We start from the raw sequence: 27255 nt of genomic DNA on the forward strand, positions 1-27255 counted from the left end.
TGATCTCAGAATATCTGATTCTTCCTAACTTCAAAGTACCTTTTTCTGATGTTGATTCATAAAATTAAGAAAGTATATTGTATGAAGTTATTCCTGAGATTAAAAACATATTTTAGATGTTCCTACATCCTCTGCCAATGCTCAGCTATTAAAAACTTGGCTATCGCTTACAAGCAGATTTTAGTAAGACTGTTTTTTCAAAAAATTACACTTGGCAGAGAAATTGGCCCTTATTTTCTTTGTAAAAAGTTTAGCAACCAAAAACCTGGTTTAGAAAATTTTGAAAGAGTCTCATTCTTGTGTGAGTTCTTATGTCAGAAATCCAGTGCAAGGGTGTTCTGCCATGGGCAAAGCAGATGTGGATGGGAACGAAACGGCCTCCCTTCTTCATCCAGAACATCTTTGTTATAGAAAATACAGCAAGATGATTAGGAAGATAAAATTTTATTAATAGAACAAAGATTATTTCTTTATGGTCCCTTGAACATGAGTTAGTTATTTTACCCTGCTTTAAGCAGGGGTTTTGGACTAGATGACCTCCAGATTGAGGTCCTTTCCAACCTCACCCATTCTGTGATTCTGATATTTCACACAATGAGTACACTCTTAGAAACCCTCTTTGAAATACCACATATTGATGAGGCATTTTGATTAATATATGTATAAGGCACCAAATACTTGCAAAAATTACAAATCCTTCAGCAATACTTTCTCTTCAAAAAGACTTACTGCACCTGCTTTTAATACCTTTATAATATTTGTTTGTGAAATGTGTTTTTTGAAGTCTGTCCAATGTTGCACATGATAATTTTCTAGCATGGTTTGCTATATACTCATAATTTTTTTTTGCTTTTCTTTGCACTGCATTATTTGTTTTCTGGTGTACATGGCTCGGTTTGGTTTGGTTTGAAGTACGTATTAAAGCTAAATCTCCTACTTTCTCACCTTTCCCTTTAAAAAAGAAGGAGGGGGGAGCAGAAAAGATGTACACATATCAAGGGACACACATTCACTGTGTCTTCTTTTGCCTTCCACATTGCTTCCTAGCATGAGATTTTCCCCAGGAAAATGACTATGGCATGGCTCCAGGGTTCTTCCGACCACAAATTTTTCCAATTTCTTGCTTATTGATTTCTGATAGCTTGAATCCACTTTGTATTTTAAATCCAGTTGTACTCCCAGAACTGAAATATAGACTACTCTATCTGGCTTCATATAATTTTTATTATCTGTTTCTTTACTTGTTTTCCTGTTGCTGTCATAAATAAAATATATTCATTTCAAATTTATCAGAAGTGAGTGTGGCTGAACAATGCTTAACTTCTATCATATTGATGAATGTTTTTGAAATACATATGAAGGATAAATATATACATATGGAATTGGTTTGGGACCCCACAAACATTTGATAAATTTGGTTCTATCAAAATAAGTAGCAAAGCAATGATAAGGGAGAAAGCTTCAAGTGCTGCAAGAATTTGAAGCTTTGCATTTATACATGAAGCAGCTAATTTCAGTAGAAATGTGTGATGTTGTCATGCCTTCCTCCACTCTTCCTTATGCAAAGTAAATTTGGAAGTGGTTTAGTTCCCTTTCTCATTCTCTTCCTCTCTTTCACTGAGTATGCTTGAAAATGATACTTATTCCTGACACAGAAAGTACCCTCAAGTTTCCTTTTTCTGGAGTGCTTTTCTACTTTCTTTTGAGCCTCCATTGTGGCAGTCTCTACATTTGCAATTTGTGATTAGTCCACTCGATGACTAATTTAAGTTAGTGCACTACAGCCTATTAAGTTTGCCTCCACGCTAGCTACGTATTATTCCTTGTTACACCACCTTTATTGTGTGTTCCCCAGTGATCAGCTCTAAACAACTATAATGAGGCTTTAACTGGGTTTGTATTAGACAAATAGGGAAGCTGAGCAGAGGGGAAGGAAGCAGAGAGGAGCACCATAAGCGTGGTGTTTCTCAGACTGCTAAAAATGTAATAGTAATTACCTTTTTCTTTTTTAGTTGATTTGAAAAATAGTACCATTATTTACTTTTGGCATTGATCTGATACTTTCAGTGTTCCTTCCCAGAGTTATATATTATGAATCAGTCATGAGAAGGGCCTGTGGCAGCTTTTGAAGTCCAAGTGAAACCCACTGGTAATAGTAAAAACTATGCCATCTTAGCTGGATGGTAGTACAACACAATACAGGAGAAAATTTCTGTAAGTGCCACCAACAAGTGTTACAGGTAAATTAAACTTCTGAGGGAGGCAATAATTTCTGGATCCTCTGTGGGAGAAGTTACATGGAAGAAAATAACAAAAATTGTGACTATACATAACCGAGATATAACTGAGTCAGAAAGAAAATCTTAGAACAGTCTTTATGCTTTTGACACGTATTCTGTCCCCTTGTACATGACATAGAGTGCCTAGTTTTCCTAAATACCCAGTACTTGTGGGGTACAGTGGGAATGTGATATCCAGAGACTTTGAAAATCCATCTAGGTGTCTGTCTGCATATTTTAGCAATTAAAATATACCCATTTAAAATGCTTGTTTCTCGTCCCTCACCCTTGTTAATATGTGGAAGTTACTAATATAATTGCTATGAATATAACACATCCATAAAATCATACTTAAATTAGTGTATACTTGTTTTTATTTAAAGTATAAAAAAAAGTGTGGAGGCTAGTCTTTTTGGACTTGCTGGTTGCATTAATTCTTTCTGAGTTTATTTTACTTTGTCTTGGAATGTTGTAGAGGACCAGAAGGTATCATCTGTTGTACGTTTGACTCAGAAGATCCTCTTCTTTTCCTCTGATACAGTAGGTTTCTGTCCCGTCTGCGAAGGCATTGTGTCCTAATGTTTACTGCCTAAATATTAATAGCAACATAGATCCTGTTTGATTACTGAGAATTTAAGACTATTAAACAGAGATGCCAGACTTTTGGGCTGACTGCTCCTAGACAGTGCACTTCAGAGCAAAGATATGGCTGCTACTGCTGGATAACAACTTTTATTTACCTTCTTTCTCTGATTAAAGGAGCTGGAGCCATGTAATGTAATAGCTACTTCCCACAGCTGTTTGTGGGATGAAAATTTGTTTCTTGCTATCAAAACTGCCCACAGAAGACACAAAGATGAAATATTTCCAGGGAATAATGTTTCAATCAATATACGAATGAGGATTTTCTCATGATAACAAATGTTTCCTATTCTCTCTATAATTTTATTTGGCATCTGTAAAAGCTGCAATATTTCTGAGTCAATCTTTTTCTTTCTCTATTACCCAGTAAAAACAACTTCAATTCTTATGATCTTGCTACAGCTCTACATTTTTAGGTTCTAAATAGGTTTGGTTTTATTATCTCATGGCTGAAGTGACAACTATTTTTCTCATTTCTCCAGCATGGCAGGTTATGCACTTCTTTGAACATGCAAAGAAAGTCAGGCATATAAACCAGAAGGAAAGAGTATTTGTATGCAAGATGATTTATGCTGATACTTTCTACACAGACTCTACATTACAGATTTCTTATCCATTGAGAAAGAGTCTAATTTGCTGGAAAATTGGGTTTTCAGCCAAAGAAAGCTTTTCAGGCAAGTCACTTGCTTTCCAGAGATTTAGATTCCTGCTCCTAGATTTACACAAGGATTATGGTACCAAGTGGGGTTTACAAAAGCATAGGAATTAAACAAATGGGATCTGTATAATGTCATGAGTTTTTGAGAACTGGCATGACACTTAGGCTCCTAGGTACCTATAACATTTTTGAAAACTGTCTTAAGGCTCCTAAATCACTGATGATATGTTATAGTGTAGTATTGTGCAGTGACACTTAGCTCACATGCTAGAAGCAGCACAGATTTGTTAGCAGGGCACTCTTCCCTCGCTCACCAGCACAGATTATTGATCTTCTGAAATAGAGTATTTTAGCCCAGACACAATGGTGTCCTAATATGTTCTTACAATGGGGTTCATACAACTCTGTATCACACTAAATAGTGCCTTGTAGACAAACTCCAAGCTAGATTAGGAAATTCTAACATAGATAGCTAGTCCCTCAGTTGAAATTCGAGTTTGTAGTATTTCAGATCTTTTAGCTTTGGCTTTGATTCAAACCAAAATATTATGAAATATAAAGTGCTTGTACCACAAGAACAGAGAAGCAGAAACCTAGCCAGACAAAGAGTAATATTAAGGAGACCTTACTCTAAACGTTGTATCCAAAATGAAGGCTTCTATTTTAACCCCAGAAATCCCAAAACAATGTGTCATGTGGTTTTTTTTAGATATTACTGTCAAGAAAAGTAGACATTTCTACTGAAAATTTCAGAATTAGAAAATTCCTGAATAACCCTAACTTTTCTGTGTAAACAGTCTGTACATTCCATTACAAATTCCTCCTTACATTCAGAACAAATAAGTTTGGGGAAAACTAAGGGAAAGCATTCCAGTTCCACTTCCTCTGGCCTAAGATTATGAAGAGAACTGAGTTATAGCAATCAAAAGACTTATTGTGAATTTATGGTGGTAGAGATTCTGCAAAGAAATTGGATGTCATATATTTCTAGCCAAAGAAGACATACATGTTTCTGGCCAAAGAAAACTGATGTGCAGATGCTTTAATAAGCATTAATTTCCTTAATTCATGCAATTAACTTTGTCCAACCACTGTTTTCTGTTTCCAAAGGAAAATAAGAGAAGATTTCTTTAAAAAAGTCAACTAAAGAGATAGAAGTCTGTTATTATTTCCCAATTACAGTATCTGAAAAAGAAACAATCCAATGTGATCTACATTGTTTGCCAGCAATGATGATTTTTATCAACTTGTCTGTAATTAAAAGAGGGGGGTTGTGTTGTTTTTTAAAAAAATAACATAACAGGAGTATTATTTTCAACAAGATTTTCTGCTTTTGGAGCTTGCTTTACAGACATTTTAATATATAAGCATATACCAATTTTTTACAACTAGGGTGGTTTTTTTATGCACCAAGCATTAAATTATGGTTTTGTAACCACCAGCTCTGGTAATGTTTCTGCAGACCAAATGTTTATGATGTCTAATCTCCTTTTGTTGCCAAGTAACCGTATGATATGTGCTAATATAACATCTGCCATACTGGGTTTGTATAGCGAGCTTTATTTAAAGCTTGGTACTTCAAATGGGCAGTAAGCCCCAGATATTATTGTTCTCAGGCATGTTCCCCTCCCTCCCCTTACATGGTCTGTGTAACTTTTTTAGTTTTAATGTCCTATGGAAGACTTCAATTTCCTACCATGTTACAAATCAGAAAAGCTATGGAAACTAAAACTTCAGGGCTTAGAATTCAGAAAAGATTTGTATAGAGATAATGAAAACTTGAAGTCCCATGTGCCAGGATGTCTGTTGTTATAATGGAAGGGTCTGTACAGACAGTATAGAACCAGGCAGAACATCTCTATGATAAACTGTAGAGTTGTACAGTGCAATTTGCACGGCATATCCCCCAACTCCACTCCCATCCTGTCTGCTGCATAGACACTAACTACTCAGGACACCCTGGGAATTCACTGGAAAAAGCAGGTGGAGACCATCTGGAGATTTTTTGGTCCAATCCCCTGCTCAGAGCAGGGTCAGTGAGGTCAGGCTGCTGAGGGTCATGTCCAAATGGGTTTTGAATATCTCCAAGGATGGAGACTCTACAACATCTCTGGGCAACCTGTTCCTGTGTGTGACCACCCTCATAGTGAAGAATTTTTTTCTTATGTTTAAGCGGAATTTCCTGTGCTTCAGTTTGTGCCATTACTTCTTGTCCTGTGCCTTAGCACCGCTGACAAAAGTCTGCCTCTGTTGTCTTTACTTCCCCCATGAAGTTTTTTTATGCATGGACAAGATCCCCCTGAGCCTTCTCTTCTCCAGGCTGAGCAGTCCCAGCTCTTTCAGCCTCTCCTTGTGTGAAATGCTCCAATCCCTTGATCATTATTGTGGTCCTTCACTGTCCTTATCCCAGTATGTCTACATCTCTCTTGTATTGGAGAGCCCAGCACTGGACCCAGCACTCCAGATGTGTCTCATCACAGCTGAGTAAAGGGGAAGGATCACCTCCTTCAACCTGCTGGCCATGCTCTGCCTAATGCAGCCCAGGGTGCTCTTGGTCTTCCTTGCTGCAAGAGCACATTGCTGGCTCATGTCTAACTTGTTCTCTATGATCCCAAGGTCCTCCTCTGCCAATCTGATTTTCAGCTGGTGGGCTCCCAACCTGTACTGGAGCTTGGGGTTATTCCTCCCCAGGGACAGGACTTGGCATATCCCCTTGTTAAACTTCATGATGCTCCTGTCAGATCATTTCTTCAGCCTGTCAAGGTCCCTCTGAGTGGCAGCACACCCATCTGGTTCCTCAACAACACTTTCCAGTTTTGTGTTCCGTCATCCAGGTCACTAATGAAGAAGTTAAACAGTGTTGGCCCCAGCACTGATCCTTGGGGTACACTGCTGGTACAGGCCTCCAGTTGGACTTCATGCTGCTGGTTGCAACCCTCTGAGTCCAGCACTTCACACATTTTTCAACCCATCACACTGTCCACATACTTAGTCCATACTTCATCAGTTTGTCAGTGAGAATGTTATGCGAGACAGTGTCAGAAGCCTTGCTGAAGTCAAGATAAACAACATCAACTGTCCTTGGGTCCACTGAGTCAGTCATCTCATCACTGAAGGCTATCAGGTTGGTTAAGCACAATTTCCCCTTTGTAAATCCACGATGACTTACTGCCAATCATCATGTTGTCCTTCATGTGTTTGGAAATGGTTTCCAGGACCATTGGTTCTGGATGGGCTATGGTTCCATCACCTTCCTAGGGGTCAAAGGGAGGCTGGCCAGCCTATGTTACCAAGATCCTCCTTGCTTTTCTTGAACATGGGAGTGACATTTTCTTTCTTAAAAGCGAAACTTAAAAGCAAAAAACCAAAGAACCAAAATAGCTGCGTGAGAGGACAGAAAAGTTAACGTGCACTCAAAGAGAAGTACAGAAAGCAAAAATGCCCTCACACTGCTCATGAAAGTAGAAATTATGGATTTTTCTCCCTTAATTTTTGGGCCACAAGAAATGATAGTATGTCCAAATTTCTACCAGAGCAAAGACAGATTCAGAAGATTAAATCACTGAAACGACTCGGAGAACCAATGAAAGAGATGTACAGGTCTATGACAGAACCAGAACAGAGAAAATGAGAGCAGGTCACCTTTTAAATCAGATAATTTTGAAATAGAGCAACAGAATTAAAAGGTTGACTGCAAATCCTGAAAGAGGAAACTATGCAATATGTAAGAACTTTAATTGCAAGGCCTTTAAATGTCAGCTCTTCAGAAGAGTTGAAGTGGTCAGGGTGCCTAGGGTCCTATTCCCTTTACAAGGCCTCCTCAGAGGCTGAGAAATCTTATTCTGAAATGTCAGCTTTATCAGCAGAAAGATTTAATTATGAAAAAAAAGCATAGAGTATCTAGAATTTGTGTTCAAAGGTCATGAGCTACAGTATTTCCAAGAACTATCTGCCCTAACTCTTGAAAAAGGAGAGAATAACAAAAGCAAGGCAGGAACAGATTACTAATCAGTTCCTAAAATCAGTGTCCTACAATAAGTGACTTTAAATGAGGGTAAATACACTCCAGTTACTTGGGTTTGAAATCTAAATCTGAGACAGGGTATACAAAATAATAGGCCAAAAATAGAAACTAATGATAAATTTCAGGGGAAAATTTTAATGATTCTGAAAAGATTGAGGAAAAGAAATAATAGTGAATACTAAAATTCAACTGGCAAGCATGAAAGTGAGGCTGAACAAGAAAATGTAGGTATCCCTAATTAATTGGACAATAGAAATGGGATTTTCTGGGGGTCATTCGGTAAGAATAATAGACTAATTGTTAAGAAAATGTGTGTTTGAGCTAGTCACAGAGAACATAACCTTATGATATTCTGCCACCCCCCATATTTTCTATATTGTAACCTAGAGAAAAAAGGGAAGAGAATAGATTAAGGGAAAGATGTGAGAAGGAAATCCATGATGATATGCAGAGAAATTTTAGTAGTGTGTGTTGCAGAATGCTTGCTTGATGTGAAATGTGTGAGTCTGGCTTTTCTTACTTGTTTGCCTAAACCTCATGATTTATATAACTCTCTATTTTGCTTCATGAATATGTAATCTATTCAGGTAGCCCAGTTGTTAAGAATACTGCATATGTTTCTATTTGTTTCACAAGCCTTATACAAGATTTATACAACACACCACTTCACTGAATACTCTTCTAAACAAAGGCATAACCTAACACATGGATATAGGAGCAAAAAAATACTCTTATGGGTTCTAACTGCAAATAAATATGTCTACAAGTAGTTACAGTAAGGGTCATGGCCCATATAGATCCCTCCAAAAATCATTAGTATGGGCTTCCAGACTTAAAAAGTGTTAGGAAACAACCTGCTAAAGCTTTTCATTTGTCTTAGAATAGAAACAATAGCAGAAACTGCAGCATATACAGTTTCACTGAGGTGAACTGGATTTACTTAATCCTGATCTCACACAGTGGTAAAGACAAGGATGTTCTAGGGAAAGCTCCGTGCAGGCAAAATTGGAGAATAAGCTGAACTCAAACCAGGAGCATAGCGCATGAGTACTAAAACATGCCAGTTGTAGTGGTCTTCTCAATCGACTTATTTTGTCTGCTAGTTGTTGTCACTGTAAGGGCAGAAGGAAGATTTAGAGACCACACAAAATGCCAGATCCCTTTGACATGTGTTATAAGTGTGCCCTGTTACATGTGACAAGCAACAGGTGTTTCCTCCAGAAGTATAAAAATGGTTATGCAAAGCATCCATTTACCGCAGTTTGGCAGGGAGGGACATGGCTGGTTTGGCCTAGGGGACTCATACGAGCCAATAATATAAACACGGCAAACCAGACAAAATTCCTGCTGAAAGAAATGCTGGTGAGCTTCACCATTAAGCTGAAATGTCAGAGAATCTCCTGGTGGAAGTGCACCTGGATGCGTGATTTCATTCTTTTGTTAACAAGTGCTTTTATTTTAATTAAATGCACAGATAATATAACACATGCTTGTTTATAGCAGCAACAGCAGCAACCATGTTTTTCACCATTTTTCGTCTTTTTTTCAGATGATCTGATGTCTCTTAGATGAAAGTGGAAGGACAAATTTAACAGACCGTGTAGACAGACCAGGCTTTAGCATGACACCCTTTTCACAGACCTACATAGAAAATCTCATTTCCATTATCTTGCTTTAGGGATTAGTTTTGTACAGAAACAACAGTGTAATGCAGAGAAATTTTATGCTAGAGAGAAAAAAATATATTTTGGATATTTTAGAGCCTTTAATATTTTTATTTGTCTTTTTGTATGTTGGGTCCCTTCTTTTTTTGTGGGGGAGGGGGAATCCTGTCCCTATAATAAAAAGTCTGTTAGAATCAAAGCCTTGCTTTATTCCTTCCTTTCCTCTTTGTAAGATCAAAATATAAATTCTAAATCTACCATATAAAGAGACCAATACTGTCAAGATGTTAGGCTGATATTTCACTCAATAGTTTTAACTACATATACTCTTTGGTTCTTTTGCATTTCAAGACTGCATTAACATCTGTGATGACAGCATCTTGATTATTTGTACTTTTTCCTCGGAGATGAACAGATAATGTCACTGTGTGTTCAAGAAAACTAACAGAAAAAAAAGAGCAAGATATGTATCTTCTCTGAAGTCATAGGGGTAGCACAAGTGTCACATCAGATTCAATTAGAGATGAGCAGATAATGAAAACCCAACATCTGGCTGCATTTGCTCTTCTCCTCCAGTATTCAACCTGTCATTAATCACAGGGGACTCACAAGCTTAAAACATTTTAAAAGGCTTGTTGGAAATATTCTTCCCATCTTCTAAGATTTCATTTTAGCAATGCCTTTTCTTTTCTCAATATGCATCATAGAAACTTTTACATAATAATGGCCTCTTTATTAGTTACCATTTTATCTACTTCTGCACTTTCTCACAGGAAGTGCTAATATTCTATTTAATGCATTACATAGTTCTTTTAGAAAAATTTTCTTGTGTAAAAAAGTTGAGGATTGTAACTTCAGCTTGGGAAAAACGTCAGAAGAAAGGATTAGGTATGAGAAATAAAGACTGTTTTAATCTGTATGCACAAAGCAATAGGGTTGGGGATTTTAAATATGTAGTAAGGAGAAGACAATGAGAAAGACATAAACTGAAAGAAGAGGCAGCATTTTTGTCTCTCAATGCAAGATTTATGGGAACATTTCAGAAGATAAAAGCTGATCTTCTGTCAGTCATAGTGATAACTAAGTCACATTAGGCAGTTCATTTACGGTCTTATGCCTACAGCTTCACACACGTATATTTACTATCCTTATATGTATCTGTCCTCAGTTTGAACTGCTTGATTCAGGGTATAACCAGGCTTGTTCACATAGTGAGGCAGAATATTCTTACAGGGCTGCTGTGGAATTCATGGCATATGTGATTTAAATGATGCCCTTGTGAATGAAAACTAATCTGATTGTAACTAAGAAATGAGATTTAACGTTGTTAGAAGTCTCAAGCAGGTATAAATAATTCCCTTTTTATGAAAGACCTTGCCATATATTTATTTTTTAAAAAGCAATGATTTCTCTAGTGATATATCTGAATACATAGGGCTATACCTATGTTAGGAGAAATAAAGAAAAAAACCCAACAACCTTGCATTGCATTACTTAAGTTTTGCTCTGCTCACAATTGCTCTGAGGAACCTCAGAGTTATCAATATCAATGTTCATCTGGACAGTGACTGTATATATTAATGTTTCAAACTGCAGGTTCAGGCTGCACATAATTAATTTTATTGCAATGTACTGTAGACTACTGCTACTGCATTATTTCTTTTACAGACATCACTATTGAAAAAAAAAAGAAACCAAACCCAAAAGCATACACCAGTGTTTTCCAAGGTACTGCAGTTATCAACTGAAATGCTATATTTTTCCTCCTATTCTTACAATTACCTGCAATTCCTAAATATTGCCATCTACCACAGCTTTTTAAAAATGATGGCTTTCCAATGAGAGTGCTTTATTTCAAGAGCCCTCTCATGAAGTGGACACTTTAACATAGCAATCTAAAAAACAAATATATTGTTTTAATCTCATTTCAAATCTTCTCCACTGCCATTGGTATAAGATTGTCATGCTTGACAATGCTTGGTTAAATGTTGAGATGTAGTAATTAGAGAGGTAAGAACACCACACACACTTCTTAGCCAGGCACTGGACAAGTCTGAGGGCACGAGAAGCAGGCAGCAGTGCCAGGCACTGTGCTGAGAAGTGCCTGAAGGTTCAGCTTTATAGTCAATCAGACCTGATATCCCTCCTCTGACAGAGGTGCCTTGTCCCTGAGGTCATTTGCCTGTGCAAAAATAGCAGGAGAAAAAGAAACCCAGACTCAGAATATCAGCAGGAGAGTAAATTGTAATGAGGAATTCTCTTAGTTTCTAGAGGTAAGCTAAGAGATGGGGGATCTTTCTGAACTGTGGGGTGAATTCAAAGAAGTGGTGTGGACTTCAAGAAAAGAACTCCATCTCTCTGGTTTCCTTTGATTTGAAAATGTAGGAATATTTTGCCTTAGCATAGTAATGAATTCTTTCACCTATTTAATCCTGTGCTATAGCTGCAATATTTTCCAGGGACCTCTCAGTCATTTTTTCTAAAAATAGTGTAAGTTCATAAACATAAGAGGTTTTATCTCATTGTATTATCTCAAATCTCAGAAAGATCAGAAGGATTTTCATCCTCAGAAAGAAAGTTTTACTTCAATAAAAAAGTTGAACAAGAAACGTTCTAAAATGTAGATAACTCAGACTGTCCAGGTAAGGCCACCATTCCTGTGAATTTTTGTCCTTGCAGGAAGTGTCCAGCCAATAACCCACCTTTCTGAGTTGCAGAGAACTCCACACAGCCCTGCCTGCCTCTGAGAAACTAAGACTATTTGTAACCATTACAATTTACAAGGAAGAATCTGAGAGCACTTTGTAAAACAGACATAAACATGGATCTTTGGAATTGTTATTTTTCTATTATAAAGCTTGTGGGTTTTGAGGCAGTTCCATTTTTCAATGTCCAGATTAAGGAAATTTTGATGTACAGTTTGGATTAAGCTTTTCTTCATTAGCTGTGTTAAATTCTAATAGGTGGCTGGTCTCTTCAAATAACAGAATTTTGCATAGAGCAAGTGACCATAAACATCTAAATCTAAAGTGGCAGCTTTGAAAGAGCAGTGTGGAAGTAGGTGGCAGATGTAAAAATAGTATCTTCTGGCTAGTTTCCAGTTGGATGACTGATTGTGGCTTTCAGTTTCATCACAGCAAGACAAATAGTTCAATATGTTTTAAATGTACATCCAAACTGATAGACATGGTATGTGAATTTAGGCACTTTCTCTTTGAGCAGGGTCAATATGTCTGCAGCTGAATGGTGTCTCTGAAGTTAAATATTAATTTTTAATACAGCTTCAGAATCGGTTACTTCACTTACGATTTTTTTTTTTTACTTTAGTAAGTTTCTAATGAAAAACAAGTTTGACACATATTTGTTTTCAAACCATTCATCAGTGATGGTTCAGAAACCAAACATAAGATGGGCTGTATACTTCATTTACGATCCAACAGATTTTCTTTGAAAGACTCTGACTTGTCAAACCCCATTTTTTTGAGAGAAATATATCAGTTTTGGTTAACTTTGTCTGGTGTCATGGTTTAACCCCAGCTGGCAACTAAGCACCACACAGCCGCTCGCTCACTCCCCCCAGGTGGGATGGGGGAGAGAATCGGAAGAGTAAAAGTGAGAAAACTCGTGGGTTGAGATAAAGACAGTTTAATAGGTAAAGCAAAAGCCGCGCACGCAAGCACAGCAAAACAAGGAATTAGTTCACTACTTTGCATCGGCAGGCAGGTGTTCAGCCATCTCCAGGAAAGCAGGGCTCCATCATATGTAACGGTTCCCTGGAAAGACAAACACCATCGCTCCAAACGTCCCTCCCTCCCTTCCTTCTTCTTCTCTCCACCTTTATATACTGACCATGACATCATATGTTACGGGATATCCCTTTGGTCAGTTGGGGTCAGCTGTCCCAGCTGTGTCCCCTCCCAAATTCCTGTGCACCCCCAGCCTACTCGCTGGTGAGGCGGTGTGAGAAGCAGAAAAGGCCTTGACTCTGTGTAAGCACTGCTCAGCAATAACTAAAACATCCCTACTTTATCAACACTGTTTCCAGCACAAATCCAAAACACAGCCCCATACTAGCTACTATGAAGAAAATTAACTCTATCCCAGCCAAAACCAGCACATCTGGGATAAGGTTCTTATCTTAAGTGGGAAAGATGAAAAAAAAAAAAGACAGCCATAGGGAAAGAGAAAAAGAAAGAGAAAGAGAAAGAGAAAGAGAAAGAGAAAGAGAAAGAGAAAGAGAAAGAGAAAGAGAAAGAGAAAGAGAAAGAAAGAGAAAGAGAAAGAGAAAGAGAAAGAGGAGGATGAGGGGGGATAGGGAGGGGGAAGTGCACCCATGCATCAGAAGATAATAATATCCAGGTACTAAGACTCTTGCCAAGAGACTTGAGACTTCCCTCATGCAAGACTAGGAATCTCAACAGTCTGTTCCTCTTGTATAACAAACATGTTGATAACTACTACCTGGTGGGAAAAGGACCCTTTCTTTATTTTTTTAAATGCATTCAAAATAATTCTGGTTCTTTGCATACAGTACAGAACAGGAAGTGCTTTGAAATCATGGATATTTTTGTAGGATATGAAAATTATTGCCTTCTTACATCTATTCATAGAAAAGAAAAAAACATATTTAACTTGTTTAAGAGACCAGCTGTAGTTGTGAGTTTTGTAATTTTTGTTTGATTGTTGCTATTTAGTAAAAGTTTAGAAAGAAAAGATTAAATTCTGGTTCTGCTGTTCAATGTAGTAGATAACTGTGCCTGAATATATCCATCTGAAAACTGTATTAATTTTGAATAGCCTGTTGCATGGTGGGTTGACCCAGTTAAGAAGCCACACCTCATGGTTTCAAGGATATGAAACAGCTTATAGGAGATGCATAGGTCTACTTCAGAGTTTCTAAACTAAACAAGGATTGCAGAAACTCTGTGCTGTCCATTAATGTTGCTATCTGTGGAAAGTGTAAACCTGAAAGCGAGAGAGGCAACTGGAGAAATTCCCACCTCTGCCTCAGTCCACATGGATTAATTGCCAGGAAAACATACGTACATTTGCAGGCTAATAAATAGATAAAATAACAGACACTAAAAGTGTTGATTGACTGAGGGCACATTTCAAATCACCTTCGAAAAACTGATATTTTACGTATACCGAGTTATTAAAATTATACTGGATTGAGTCTACTGCAGGGCCACAAGGTGGTTGGGGAATGGAATACCTGAAATGATGAGATCTCCATCCACAGAGATGTTCAAAACATGATTGTATGAGGTCCTGACAACCTGCTCTATTGGTCCTGCTTTGAACAGGCGGTTGGATCACTTGGCCTCCAGAGGGTCTTTCCAGCCTACATGCTCCTGTGATTCTGATACATCAGTTATGTGTCTTATTTATTATTTTCAGTAACATTTTCTCTGTTAAATTATCTATTGAATCTCACAAGTTATGGGAAAATTAAACTGGGCACGAATTTTATAACTTTGTACTGTTGTTGAAGGATGATTTATCTGCATATATTGACATCCTGTGCCTATTCATTTACAAGTAGGAAGCCTCTTAGAGACCTGAAGTACAAGACCACAAAAGTAATGTTGATCTTTGCTTAAATTGAGGAAAATACTGTTTTCTAATCTACTTATTTGTTGCATTCAGATTCACTCCACCAGTTGCTATATCTTTACTTACAAAGAGCGAACTTTGTTTGCTCAAAGGGTTTCAAAACAGTTTAGAACAACAGTGACTCAGAAGTCATTATCTGATGAATGGTAATTGAGTTGAGAATGACAGAACTGAAAAACTAAATTTAAATTCATAGTGGATGATGCTTAAAAAATGGCAATGTGCTGATAAATTATGAGCCTTTATAGAGAAGTTAAGAAATGGGAATGACTAATTTTGCAGTTTAAGAATACTTTTCCCTTCCACCCACTTTAGCCCCCAAGAAAAAAAAAAAAAAGAGAGGCAAAGAGAGCTAAAAAGCATTCAAATCAGTGTGAAGAAAAGTAACAGCCCAGAGACGTTGCTGAAAAGTCTTCAACAGCTGTGGTTGTCTCCAAATTCTGTAGTGCAGAATGATTTCCTGTAGAGAGTAGAAGCCGTTGTTGGAATAATGAACTGAAAGAGGGTCTGTTGACCAAATCCAGTTCTTTTCCAGTCCTTGAAGAGATATTTTGATTCAGTCCTAGATCTGATGGGTCAACATCCCAGACACCAATTGGGTGGGTTTATGCTCTGGTCAGGTAAAGGAAAACCTCTGTAAAGCAGAAACATATGAGTTGGTAGTGGATTCATTCTGTAATTACTGCAAAGTTGAGATTAATACTGTAGATTTTAAAGGGCATTCATAATTTAATCAAAGAGCAGAGGAAACATAGTAAAGAGAATGCAACTAAACCTCTCCTGCAATGTAATTGACAGGAGATGAGTGCGTTTAGTAGATTAAACCCATACACAGGTGGATATGTGTGTGTCAGTAAGAAAGCGAACAGTGATTTTGACAAGTTGGAGGGAACAAATATTGTAGAGTTATATCAAAATGTCACATGTACTTTAAATCTCTGACAGCCCATAATCTGTGTTAAAGACTGAAGTATGAATTAATGTTGAAAAGCAAAATATCAAAATGTTCCATATGACAACAAAAGTTGGAGCTTTCACATGAACATTTACTATCAATTTTAAAGAAAAAATAAATGAATGTTCTTTTTTTCATATAGAATGCACTAATCTGTTAGAGATCAGTGAAGAGTACATTTGCTAACAACAAAAGTAGTCATAATCATTGTCACTTCTATGAATTAGGTATACAAATGATGAATCTAGTAGAATAGTTACACTATTTAGCTGCATGGTTTGGACTCTTCAACAACCTTCAGAAGGTTTTTGACCACTACAAAACTCTTCCTATTCCACAATTTGCATAAGTCTACTAATTATATTTCAGGGTAGATCAAAAGGGAGGAGGGAAATAGTCTTATTAGGAATCTTAATGTTATTTCTCTGTATTCACCCCTTGGATTTTGAATACTGAACCTTTTTCTAGTTCAAAAGTTTCAGTGATAGTAATATATTTTTAAATAAAATTTTCATCAAATATTCAAAATTGTTTTACAGTAATTTAGTTTATACTATTTATCTGTTAATGATTATATTTGATTGAAAGGTAATTAAATGTTATAACAAACTATGAAATGCTGGATAATATTTATGAAAATACAAAATTGTAACATGTCAGTGCATGGGTTTTGTGAAGGATTAAAGAGATGACTTTTTCTGACACAAGTGCCTTCACTAATTAGCATGTGAAAGACTCTAAATTTTGATGCTATATTTACTCTCTAAGCAAAAGCATTTACAGCTACTGAAGGCATGAACAGTATTTAGACAAAAGAAAAACGGAAGCATTCCTGAAACAATAGGTATAAGATCAAGTCTTATTCTACCCAATAGTAATCAGAAAAGTATATATGTGAATTTCTTTCTTTTCTAGCACCACTAACAGATAAACCACCAAAGCTTTTACACCCCTTGGAGAGTAAGCTAACAATTCAGGAGACCCAGTTAGGTAAGTAGCAAGCATATAATTTCTATTCAAAATGTATGAAGGTATTTGATATGTTAATGTATGATGGTAATGTGATGGTACGTTGGCATTAATAATTTCATTGAAAAGGCATTAAACATACTTTGCTTCCATGCAGAGATGTATCATATACCATCTAAAAGATTGTTGTTCACAAAAAAATTGATAGTAATTAATACTGAATACTAAGCTCTTGAATATTACTGATAGTAGTTTTTACCTTTGCTGAAAGTCTACAGTTATAAGTGTACCTGAGCTTTTCTTTCTAAACTTCCCCCTTTCTGTATATGTATAGATATTTACTGTGGGATTCAGTGGGATTTTCTGGTTTAAATTCTGCTTGCAAGACTTCTTTGCTTTGGCAATTACGGAATTGCAAAGATGTTCTGTAATTATAAGTGTTGTGCTGGTCTAAAACCATCCAGCAACAGTGAGAAGTTAACATAATAGCATCTGATTATTCTGAATGTACAAATATATATATAAAGATGAATGGAGAGAAATTGATGCATGAAGAAACCATTTTGTTTCACTTTTTCTAGCCTAGTGGATGGTGGTTATGTTTTGTCACTTTGGTTTCCTACTGCTGTACAGGTAATTAAGGCTCCAAAGCTAAGTGCATGAGTTACTACAGTTTGCAGGATATAACAATCCATCTCCTTTGTGAATTGACACAGAGGGCAACTTGTAAGAAACAAACAGTCCTCAGTAGGTTACACTGGAATTATGCTTTGGTGTCAGAACAGTAACCTATTGATAGATCTTCTAGCATGTTAGCTACAGAAACAAATGGAAACAAATCTGGTGGTTGTCTAAGTCTCATAGGAGAAAAAAAAAAAGAAATAAAGCAAGCAAAACTCAGTACATTCTGCTGCACAACACCATAAAAAGAAGGCGGCTTGCACATTAATTCTGACATTCATTGGCAGAACATTTTATGGTGCTTGCCAGCCTGTGGCTAATAGTGGCCAGAGAATAATTAATCTTTGTTTTGATATTCATAAAATATTACTTAAAATTATTCATGTTATTCAGGTAATATTCTGAGATGCTGATACACATGTTTTCAGAAACAATTATATAGAAAAGGGGAGATGTAAAATATTTCCTTCTAGAGCTAATTTCTGTTGTTCTGAAGGTATTGTTTCTGATATACCAAGTCAGAAAACTTTTCCTATATGACAATCCTAGATAATTTTATCTTTTAATTTGAACACAGCCTATGGAACAGAAAGAAAAGTGACTCCACACATTCTTTTCCTAACTGATGTTGCTTACTGAGATACTTTTGATGAAAAAAACCCAAAAAGGCAGAACCTTTTTGGGCTTTGACATTGTCTTGCTAAATATACTGTATGGGTGCGACTATTTCAGAAGAGTAGACCCAGGGGTCCAGAAAAAGACCTGGGGGTGTTGATTGACAGCCGGCTGAATATGAGCCAGCAGTGTGCCCAGGTGGCCAAGAAGGCCAACGGCATCCTGGCCTGTATCAGAAATAGTGTGGCCAGCAGGAGTAGGGAGGTGATTGTGCCCTTGTACTCGGCGCTGGTGAGGCTGAACCTGGAATACTGTGTTCAGTTTTGGGCCCCTCACTACAAGAAGGACATTGAGGTGCTGGAGCGTGTCCAGAGAAGGGCGACGAAGCTGGTGAGGGGTCTGGAGCACAAGTCTTATGAGGAGCGGCTGAGGGAACTGGGGTTGTTCAGCCTGGAGAAGAGGAGGCTGAGGGGAGACCTTATCGCTCTCTACAATTACCTGAAAGGGAGTTGTGGTGAGGTGGGTGTTGGCCTCTTCTCCCACGTAACTAGCGACAGGACAAGAGGAAATGGCCTCAAGTTGCTCCAGGGAAGGTTTAGACTGGATATTAGGAAAAATTTCTTTCCTGAGAGAGTGGTGAGACACTGGAATAAGCTGCCCAGGGAAGTGGTGGAGTCACCCTCACTGGTGGTGTTCAAGGAACGTGTGGACGAGGCATTGTGGGACATGGTTTAATGGGCATGGTGGCATTGATGGTTGGACTTGATGATCTTACAGGTCTTTTTCAACTTTAGTGTTTCTCTGATTCTGTGATTCTGTGATTTCAGTAAGAGTGTAATTATTAATGGCTAGCTAGAGGCTTTTTTGTCCATGATTTTTAGAATTAATCATATCTTCGATTTCTCGTAGTTCTAAGAAACAGATTAAATAGTTTGAGAATTGCTGTGTTTGGAAAATACACTTTTCAGAAAACTAAACAGCTATTAATGAATATGAAAGAGTTAATTTGAAAATGTCACTTTCAGACACAGATGGGAAAATCTGACCATAAATGAATGTGAAGCTATAATACTTAGCCTTATATCAAGAAGGTACAAGAAAATATTAATTTGTTGTTTAAAAGCCTGTGAAAAAGCCTGTGAGAGCTGGAGCAAGTGCAAAAAAGTGGTAGTTCCCTGACACAAAAATTACATTGTTCCACTCTTAGATTTAATGTCTTGGTCCTGATGGATAACATTTGAAAGGTTTATGTTTCACTTTCGCTGAGGAAAGCTAGCATTCGAATAATGGCGAGATTCACTTAGCCAAACCTTAGATAGTTACCTAAGACAGTAGCCTCCTACCCACCTAAGGCTTGGGGTGATCACATGTTGCAGACTGGTCTAGACACTGCCAGAAAACATGTTAGTCTTCCAGAATGTGTTTGGGATGGTGTGTTTGTCCCTTATTTGGAAAATAAACATGTTGGTGGAAGGGGGAGAAGTAGAATGGGTGGTACAGAAAAGGGAGAGCAAGGAACTAGGAGCTTGAGGCAGTCCAGGATTTTGCTAGCAGGTCACCAGTCAGTGCGGTGGGGAGCTGGGGCAATCCCCGCTTTCCCCCCACATTTTTGTGCTTCTCACCTCGAAGTCCTCCACCTTGAGTTGGAAATGAAGCAGGCTGCAAGTGCCATGCCATGCCCTGGAGGGTGCATACATAATTTACAGGGGTGTGTGTGCTTCTGCAGGTGCACATGGTGTGCTGAAATGTCAATAATGATGGTTCACCTCAAAATCTTCCCCTGCTGGCATGCCTCTGGGCATTGGTGCTGGGAACACTTTTGAGGAAGCCCTCGGTAACCTTGGTGTGTTTGCTGCTGAAGGAGATACTGGAGTTCAGTTCTTAAACAGGGCACCTCCATGCAATGTCCAAATCAAGGTGGGAAGACTCCAGGCATATCTCATTCATTTGGCTCCAGCACTTCTGAGTGACAGAGATATCCGATATTTATTGCCGAGATATATTGGTCTATTCTACATACCAGCAATTAAAATGAATGTCATGGGACCACAGATCTGTTGTATTATTGTGTTGCATGACTTCTGTAAAACAGCATCAGACCAAAAGGCGACTGCACATTAAGGAAGGAGTTTTTCTAAGTGGTGACTGATGGAGTATTATGGCAGAAGTTAGCAACTGCAGTTTGACCTGCTAAGACAAAAGGAAAGAAACCAGAGGTGGAGAATCCACACTCCTGAAACCTATGAACCTACAGGCTCCCATCATGTTCAAGCTACCCACAGTCGGTCATGGGAAAGGTGTCCCGATATTCCCCTGATGTTTATGAGTATGTTAAACATGGCTGCACAGCAATGAGCAACCTTAGAGAGTCACAGGAATCTTGAAACCTCATCTGAAATATCTTTTTATCACACTGAATAGTAACCAGAAAAGCACAAGATAGAAGCACAGGATAGAAATTGAAGGAGAAATCCATTTCTCAAAGGCTTTTCTTAAAAGACAGCATGAGACAGCCAAAGCATGAAGCAGAGAAATCCTAAATGAGGAAAGATAGATTAGTTCCCAACTTATACTCTTCTGCATTTAATGTTTTTGGTTTGTAACTTCACTTCCAATTTTGTAATCAATAATTTAATCCTGTTGCAAGGGTAAAAATACAGTATTCTTTTTAAAATTTTCTCCTGTTAAAAGGGTCCTTAAGTAGCTGTGGTGACCTCAATATAAGCTGCTTCTCTGGAAACAATGACTCCAGATAAAATATTATGTCAAATACAGTCTTCAGAAGTATGCAGACTGCAAGAAGCTTGGAGCTATAAGGATATGAGTGAGGAGTGTTTCCCACTCAGCTCTGAGCCACTCTGTGGGCTGGCAGCAGCATATGCCAGGGAGGAAGCAGGCAATGAATGAGAGACAAGGGGAGGCAAGGCACAAGTAATGAAGAACAACATAATGACCTAAGGAACCGCATCCCACACTATTCTTCCTCTTAACCTCAACATGTTAACAAAATCAAATGAACAAATCCCTGCTAACATAAACTCCCTTTGTAATAAAAATAAAAATACAAACCTTTCAGTTCAAACCTGTTCAGAAAGGAATTAATTAATATTCTTACATATGAAAAAAACTAAAATTTCAGATAACTGTATCTTTGATTCTAGATTAATGTAGATGTTGTATATTTATTATATAAGAATATAATATCCATGATATGTATATTTATATAAAAATTATGTTCTGTTTTTCTATATTGGTAAATTCTGTCTTTTCAGTTTTACCTGTCTTTCAGGTAACATTGTTTTTCCCACCAGCACAGCCAAATATCTGTCCTTCTCAAGGGAACAGGAAGAATACTTTTAGTCTGACTTGAGAAAATCTGATTTTACTATCCAGTTAGTCCATCTTCATGTTAACAAAGAAGACAGGTATGTCTCCACAACAGGCAGGAATGGATCTGAATTAAAAATACCAAAACTCAATAATTATTTTAAACAACTCACAAGCTAGTTAGCCTGTGTCCTCCCTATTTTTCAATGTGTTTACTGGTTCTGCACAAGGCTGTAATTTGAAATGCCAAAATTCACCTAGAAAAATAAAGCAATTGTTGAATTATTTTTAGCTAGGCTTGATGTTAGAGAAAAGAAAAAAAGGAATAAAGGATTTCCAGCACTGTATGAATGTACCTAAAAGATAAGTTTGGACAGGCACCTAAACACTTGCTCTGTCATCTGAATGAAATGAGTTTTCCTGAGTTTCATCCAATACTAAAAAATCAGTCTTGTGACCAAATATGCAGTGAATGTTTTTTTCCTATTTGCTTTAGGGCATTATTTCAATGAAATTAAATAGACTATTGCCTAGTGAATTGGGGCTTGCTTCTTTGTCCCCCATCCCCATACATATTCAAGAAAAAATGTCACTAAAACTGCTTTTAATGTATTATTTCCAAAGTAAGAATACAATGAAGTTCCAGAGGTAAATCATCGGGGGAGGATAATGCTGCATCATTTATAGCACTGTATTGTCATAAAATTCTTCCACACAAATTGGCCTTGTTAATGATAAAAGCCCTCCTTAACTAGCTTAATCAGTAGCTATATAAATAATTTAACTAAAGAGAGATGAAATAACTAGCAATCTGTGCCTCCTTTCAGGTTAAAAATTAAAATGAAAGAATATCTAAAATTATTAATTTTTATCTCTACCCATTTCATCTAAATGCTATATTCACTCTGTAACAGGCATTATGATATACAGATTTTTAAGTTTATCTGTTTGATTACACCAACATACTTTAAACCAAATTGATCTTTTTTTAATCTTGTGATTCAATCAGACACTTTGGTTCTTTGATATATTCTATGATTAGATTAACATAATATGGGCAACATTTTCATATGGGAATAATCAAAACTGTAAATTCAAAGTTTACTACACACATATCATCAATTTTTTATTTACCTGAGAGCTGGGGTTTTTCTTTCAGAAAACAACTAGGTGTGTTTTGAAAAGGTAAAAAAAAAAAAAAAAAAATTTAACACAGTCCTTTTTTTCTGTTTGAACTATTTAGTGTAAAAAGTTTTCAACAAACTACTATTATGAAAGAAAGTTTTCATTGAGAAAATGAAAACTGAGAAATTCCTAGCCTCACTATTCTAAAATGTTTTGTTTTAGTATCATATAATAATTTGTGGGCTAAAATTCAGTTTAGTATACTCACCTAGTCAAATAGCAGGACTTTCAATGGCAAAAGCTTTGCTTAAAAACTCACTTGCACAGTTAATGATTTAACTGCAGACTGGTTCATGAAAACCCAAATGTTTGAAATGTAGTTTTTTAATCTAACCAGATACAAGCTGACCAAAATCTCATACATGCTGTTTTACACATTCTACTGGAAAGAAAGAAAATAATTTTCAAATTTTTTCTTGGCATTTTCAGCTCAGTTTTCCAATTCCAAATAGAGCAGTATAGCATAGAAGTATGTTCCCAAAGTGAAAATGGACTGAGGACTTCCAAAGGTCTTGACTCGGGGAGGGGGGGGAAATCTAGTGAAGAAGAAAACCACATGGTAATAAGGGAGATTTTAATCACTAAGATCTAATTATTAAAAAAAAAAAGAAAAATGTTTCCTAGGTACCCTATAGTCCCTTCTTTAGATAGACTTTCAACCTTCAGATTGCATTAATCCAACTGTTCTGTAGCTGAGGCTGTCTATGAAGGGCCAAAGATAGTTTACTAAGGAGAGACAATAAGTGAGTCAGAAACATGCAACTGCATTAAGAAAAAGTTTGCAGTTACAGCTCAGTGACAATATGTCAAGTGATTTTCCTTCCACTCTTTTTCCTGATTTAATCAAACCCTAAAAGGTCATAATTAAGATAATTAGAAATAGCATATCTATGTATTTTAAAAGTTTATTTTTCCCTCTTTCTCCATCTGTGTGTGCATCTGAGAATAAATACATATACATGTATACCTAATCTCTCCCTGTATATATAACATATATATACGCACATGTATAGATAAGACTTGTCAATGCATTTGTACAAATTTTCTCTCAGTTTATTAATGCTTTGTCTGGGAAATATTTATCTGCATTAATGATGGCGTAATAAATCTTCTTTATTCATGTTAGATTATAAACCATTGAGATACTCCTCTGAGGTACTTGCTGTGTTAAGCATCTAAGTAGGATTTAATGCAATAGAAAGTGTCTTTCAGTCTCCCTGCAACTATGTACATTTCATTCTTTATGTGCAGTTTAGATACATGAGAATTTTCTATTTCAGATTCTTTCACATTTCCTATTAAAAAGGTAAACATCCAGTTTATTTTTATAACATCAGAGAAGACTTTGGAATCTCAAAAGATTTTCCAAATCAGTTGCATAATCATCCAAAAGTTTGGTTTCTTATCTAAGACTTTCTTAAACAGTCAATAATCACGTCTCTTACTAGCAAAATAAAATATAATCAGATAGAGCAAAACTTTTATAAGAATTCTCTGTGGGAGACAGAAGGATATAACCTATTGAAACCAAGCTCATAATAAATACAGAATACCATATACCAAGAAATGCAGTTTAGAAATAGGTGCATGCTGTAGATGATTTCCACCCTGTGGAATTATGGTCCTAAAAGGACTGTAATTGTGTAAATTTGAAACATCAGGAGTCATATTGTTCTGTGATCACTTTTGACAGAGTTTTGGCTTCAAGCTATACTTTGTGTTTTCAAATTATATGTAGGTGCTTCATCGTATCTAATGTTGAAAGACGCACAACTCTTTCCTTGCATACAAAAAAATAAAACATCACTTAATGGTATTATGGAAAAGCATTGAATTGTTGAGTAGTGAATATCAGAATCACAATTTAATACTGTGTCTTAAGTACTTGTCATTGACAACTATTTTAAATTAATGAACTCCTCCAGAATATTCTCCTTTAGATATACAGATCTCTTGTGAACTGCAATGGTAAATGTAAAACTGATCTCCGTAAGGATGTCTTTGGGCTATTGGTGGAACGACAAACACTAGTACAGTTTTTTTTTCTCCCAGGAATTAGTCTGCTTTCCAGTTCTAGAATAAATGCTTTCCAGCATTATTGGTGAAGTCAGCATATGCTCATGGAGTCCAAATTAGGAGCGGTTTTACAAGAAGTTGCGTTTTTGTCTTAGATGTACTATGGATTCATAGATTGTATTAAGGTTTAGTGCTGTACACAGGTTTCATTCTGAAAAATCCATCTAAATCTGCATGCATTCTTAACGGCAATAATTATTGGGGATTTGACAGTTTGTCATGTCAATAGAAAATTGAAAGGTATTTGGAGGAACACTGAAGGGCTGAGGGGCTTAAATACTTGTGATAAATTCGTACAGTTTAGAACATCATAGTAGTATGAATATTTTGAAACAATCAGTTGAACAGGATTTTTTTATATTTGTTAACAGATGTGTAACACTTAAAGTTCAGATTGATTGTACCTAGGTGCTATTCTCATCTGTTTACATAGCATATTATGGATGAATACACAGGATATGGTATCCCTAGATATACTCAACACATATTTGTTATAAACGGCCAATTCATTAGCTATTTAATTTTATATTATATTTAATATCTGAGGAACTTGCAAGTAAAAAAAGACTCGCAGAAATTCAGTTTGATGCTACATAACAAAATTGATTTAAAAAAAAGAATTCCAACAATAGTTTATTTATGGCGTGTGTTGTAAACCCTCATATAACACTTTGGTAGTGATGAATGCACGCTAAAGAACTATAGGTCAGTGAACTCCTTTGTTTTGGGTTAGGCTTGAGGATAATAGGATAGATGTGGTTATTAGTTCAAATTTCATATTTGATGACAAATAACCACCAATGTCTTTAACACTTACATGCCAATCATAATTTGTGCCCTATATCCCTCTCAGAATGCACTAGACAGCTATAAGCGAAAGATAACACAACAGTATTTTTCATAATCTGTCCTCTTTTAATTTCTTATCCTTTTGCCTAAGGTAAAATTCTGACAATGGACTACTTTGTTACTTTTTCTTGTTTCCACCCAGGAAAGTAAAATATCACCTGAAACAAGAGATATATTCAGCACTTAGTTTTCATGCCAATCTGAAAGTATATAAAAAAAAGTAAAAATACAAAGAAACTGGGGTTAAACACTCATCCGCTCAGCAGGTCACTTTGTCATAAAAGGAGATCAGGTTAGTTAAGCAGGACCTGCCTTTCGTGAACCCGTGCTGACTGTGCCTGATCGCCTGGTAGTCCTGTACATGCTGCGTGATGGCACTCCAGATGATCTGATCCATAACCTTCCCAGGCACCGAGGTCAGGCTGACAGGCCTGTAGTTCCCCAGATCCTCCTTCCAGCCCTTCTTGAAGATGGGCGTCACATCTGCTAACCTCCAATCAACTGGGACCTTTGCAGTTAGCCAGGACTGCTGGTAGATGAGGGAAAGTGGCTTGGTGAGCACTTCCGCCAGCTCCCTCAGTACCCTTCGGTGGATCCCATCCAGTCCCACAGACTTGTGAGTGGGTCACTAACCATTTCCCTTTGGATTGTGGGGGCTTCATTCTGCTCCCCGTCCCTATCTTCCAGCTCAGGGGGCTGGGTACCCAGAGAACAACTGGTCTTACTATTAAAGACTGAGGCAAAGAAGGCATTAAGTACCTCAGCCTTTTCCTCATCCTTTGTCACTATGTTTCCCCCTGTGTCCAGTAAAGGATGAAGATTCTCCTTAGCCTTCCTTTTGTCGCTAATGTAGTTATAGAAAAATTTTTTGTTGTCTTTTACAGCAGTCACCAGGTTAAGTTCTAGTTGGGCTTTGGCCCTTCTAATTTTCTCCCTGCAAAACTTCACGACATCCTCGTAGTCCTCCTGAGTTTTCTGCCCCTTCTTCCAGAGATCATAATCTCTCTTCTTCTTCCTGAGTTCCATCCAAAGCTCTCTGTTCAGCCAGGCCGGTCTTCTTCCCCACTGGCTTGTCTTCCTGCATATGGCGATGGCCTGCTCCTGTGCCTTTATGACTTCCTTCCTGAAGAGTATCCAGCCTTCCTGGACTCCTTTGCCCTTCAGGACTGCCTCCCAAGGGACTCTATCCATCAGGCTCCTAAACAGGCCAAAGTCAGCCCTCCAGAAGTCCAAGGTACCAGTTCTACTAATCGCCCTCCTTACTTCTCCGACAATCAAAAACTCTATCATTTCATGATCACTGTGCCCAAGACGGCCTCCCACTGTCGCATCGCCCACAAGGCCTTCTATGTTCACAACCAACGGGTCCAGTGGGGCACCTTCCCTAGTTAGCTCACTCACCAGCTGTGTCAGGAAGTTATGTTCCACACACTCCAGGAACCTCCGGGACTGTTTTCTCTCTGCTGTATTGTATTTCCAGCAGACATCTGGTAAGTTGAAGTCCTCCACGAGAACACGGGCTAAAGATTGTGAGATATATATAAAATATATATAAAAAATATATTAATATATATTTATTTATGTATATATTGTGAGATATATATATAAATAAAACATATCAAGTGACTATTCATATTCACTATTCATATTCAGAAACAAATTAAGTGCATACTTCGGTTAACTCACGTTAGGGTTATTAAGAAAAAATTACAACA

General features: G+C 37.2%; 1 protein-coding gene across 1 annotated transcript in view; it reads left to right on the forward strand.

Annotated features, from left to right (window-relative positions):
* Window positions 1-27255, forward strand: part of IL1RAPL1 (interleukin 1 receptor accessory protein like 1) — a 381033-nt gene that overhangs the window by 189542 nt on the left and 164236 nt on the right. Inside the window, exon 8 of the mRNA XM_059817534.1 lies at window positions 16754-16828. Within this exon, the coding sequence (XP_059673517.1) occupies window positions 16754-16828 (75 nt within the window). The remainder of the gene's footprint in view (window positions 1-16753; window positions 16829-27255) is intronic.

This window comes from Gavia stellata, chromosome 1 (assembly GCF_030936135.1).
Source record: "Gavia stellata isolate bGavSte3 chromosome 1, bGavSte3.hap2, whole genome shotgun sequence".
NCBI classification, from domain to species: domain Eukaryota; kingdom Metazoa; phylum Chordata; class Aves; order Gaviiformes; family Gaviidae; genus Gavia; species Gavia stellata.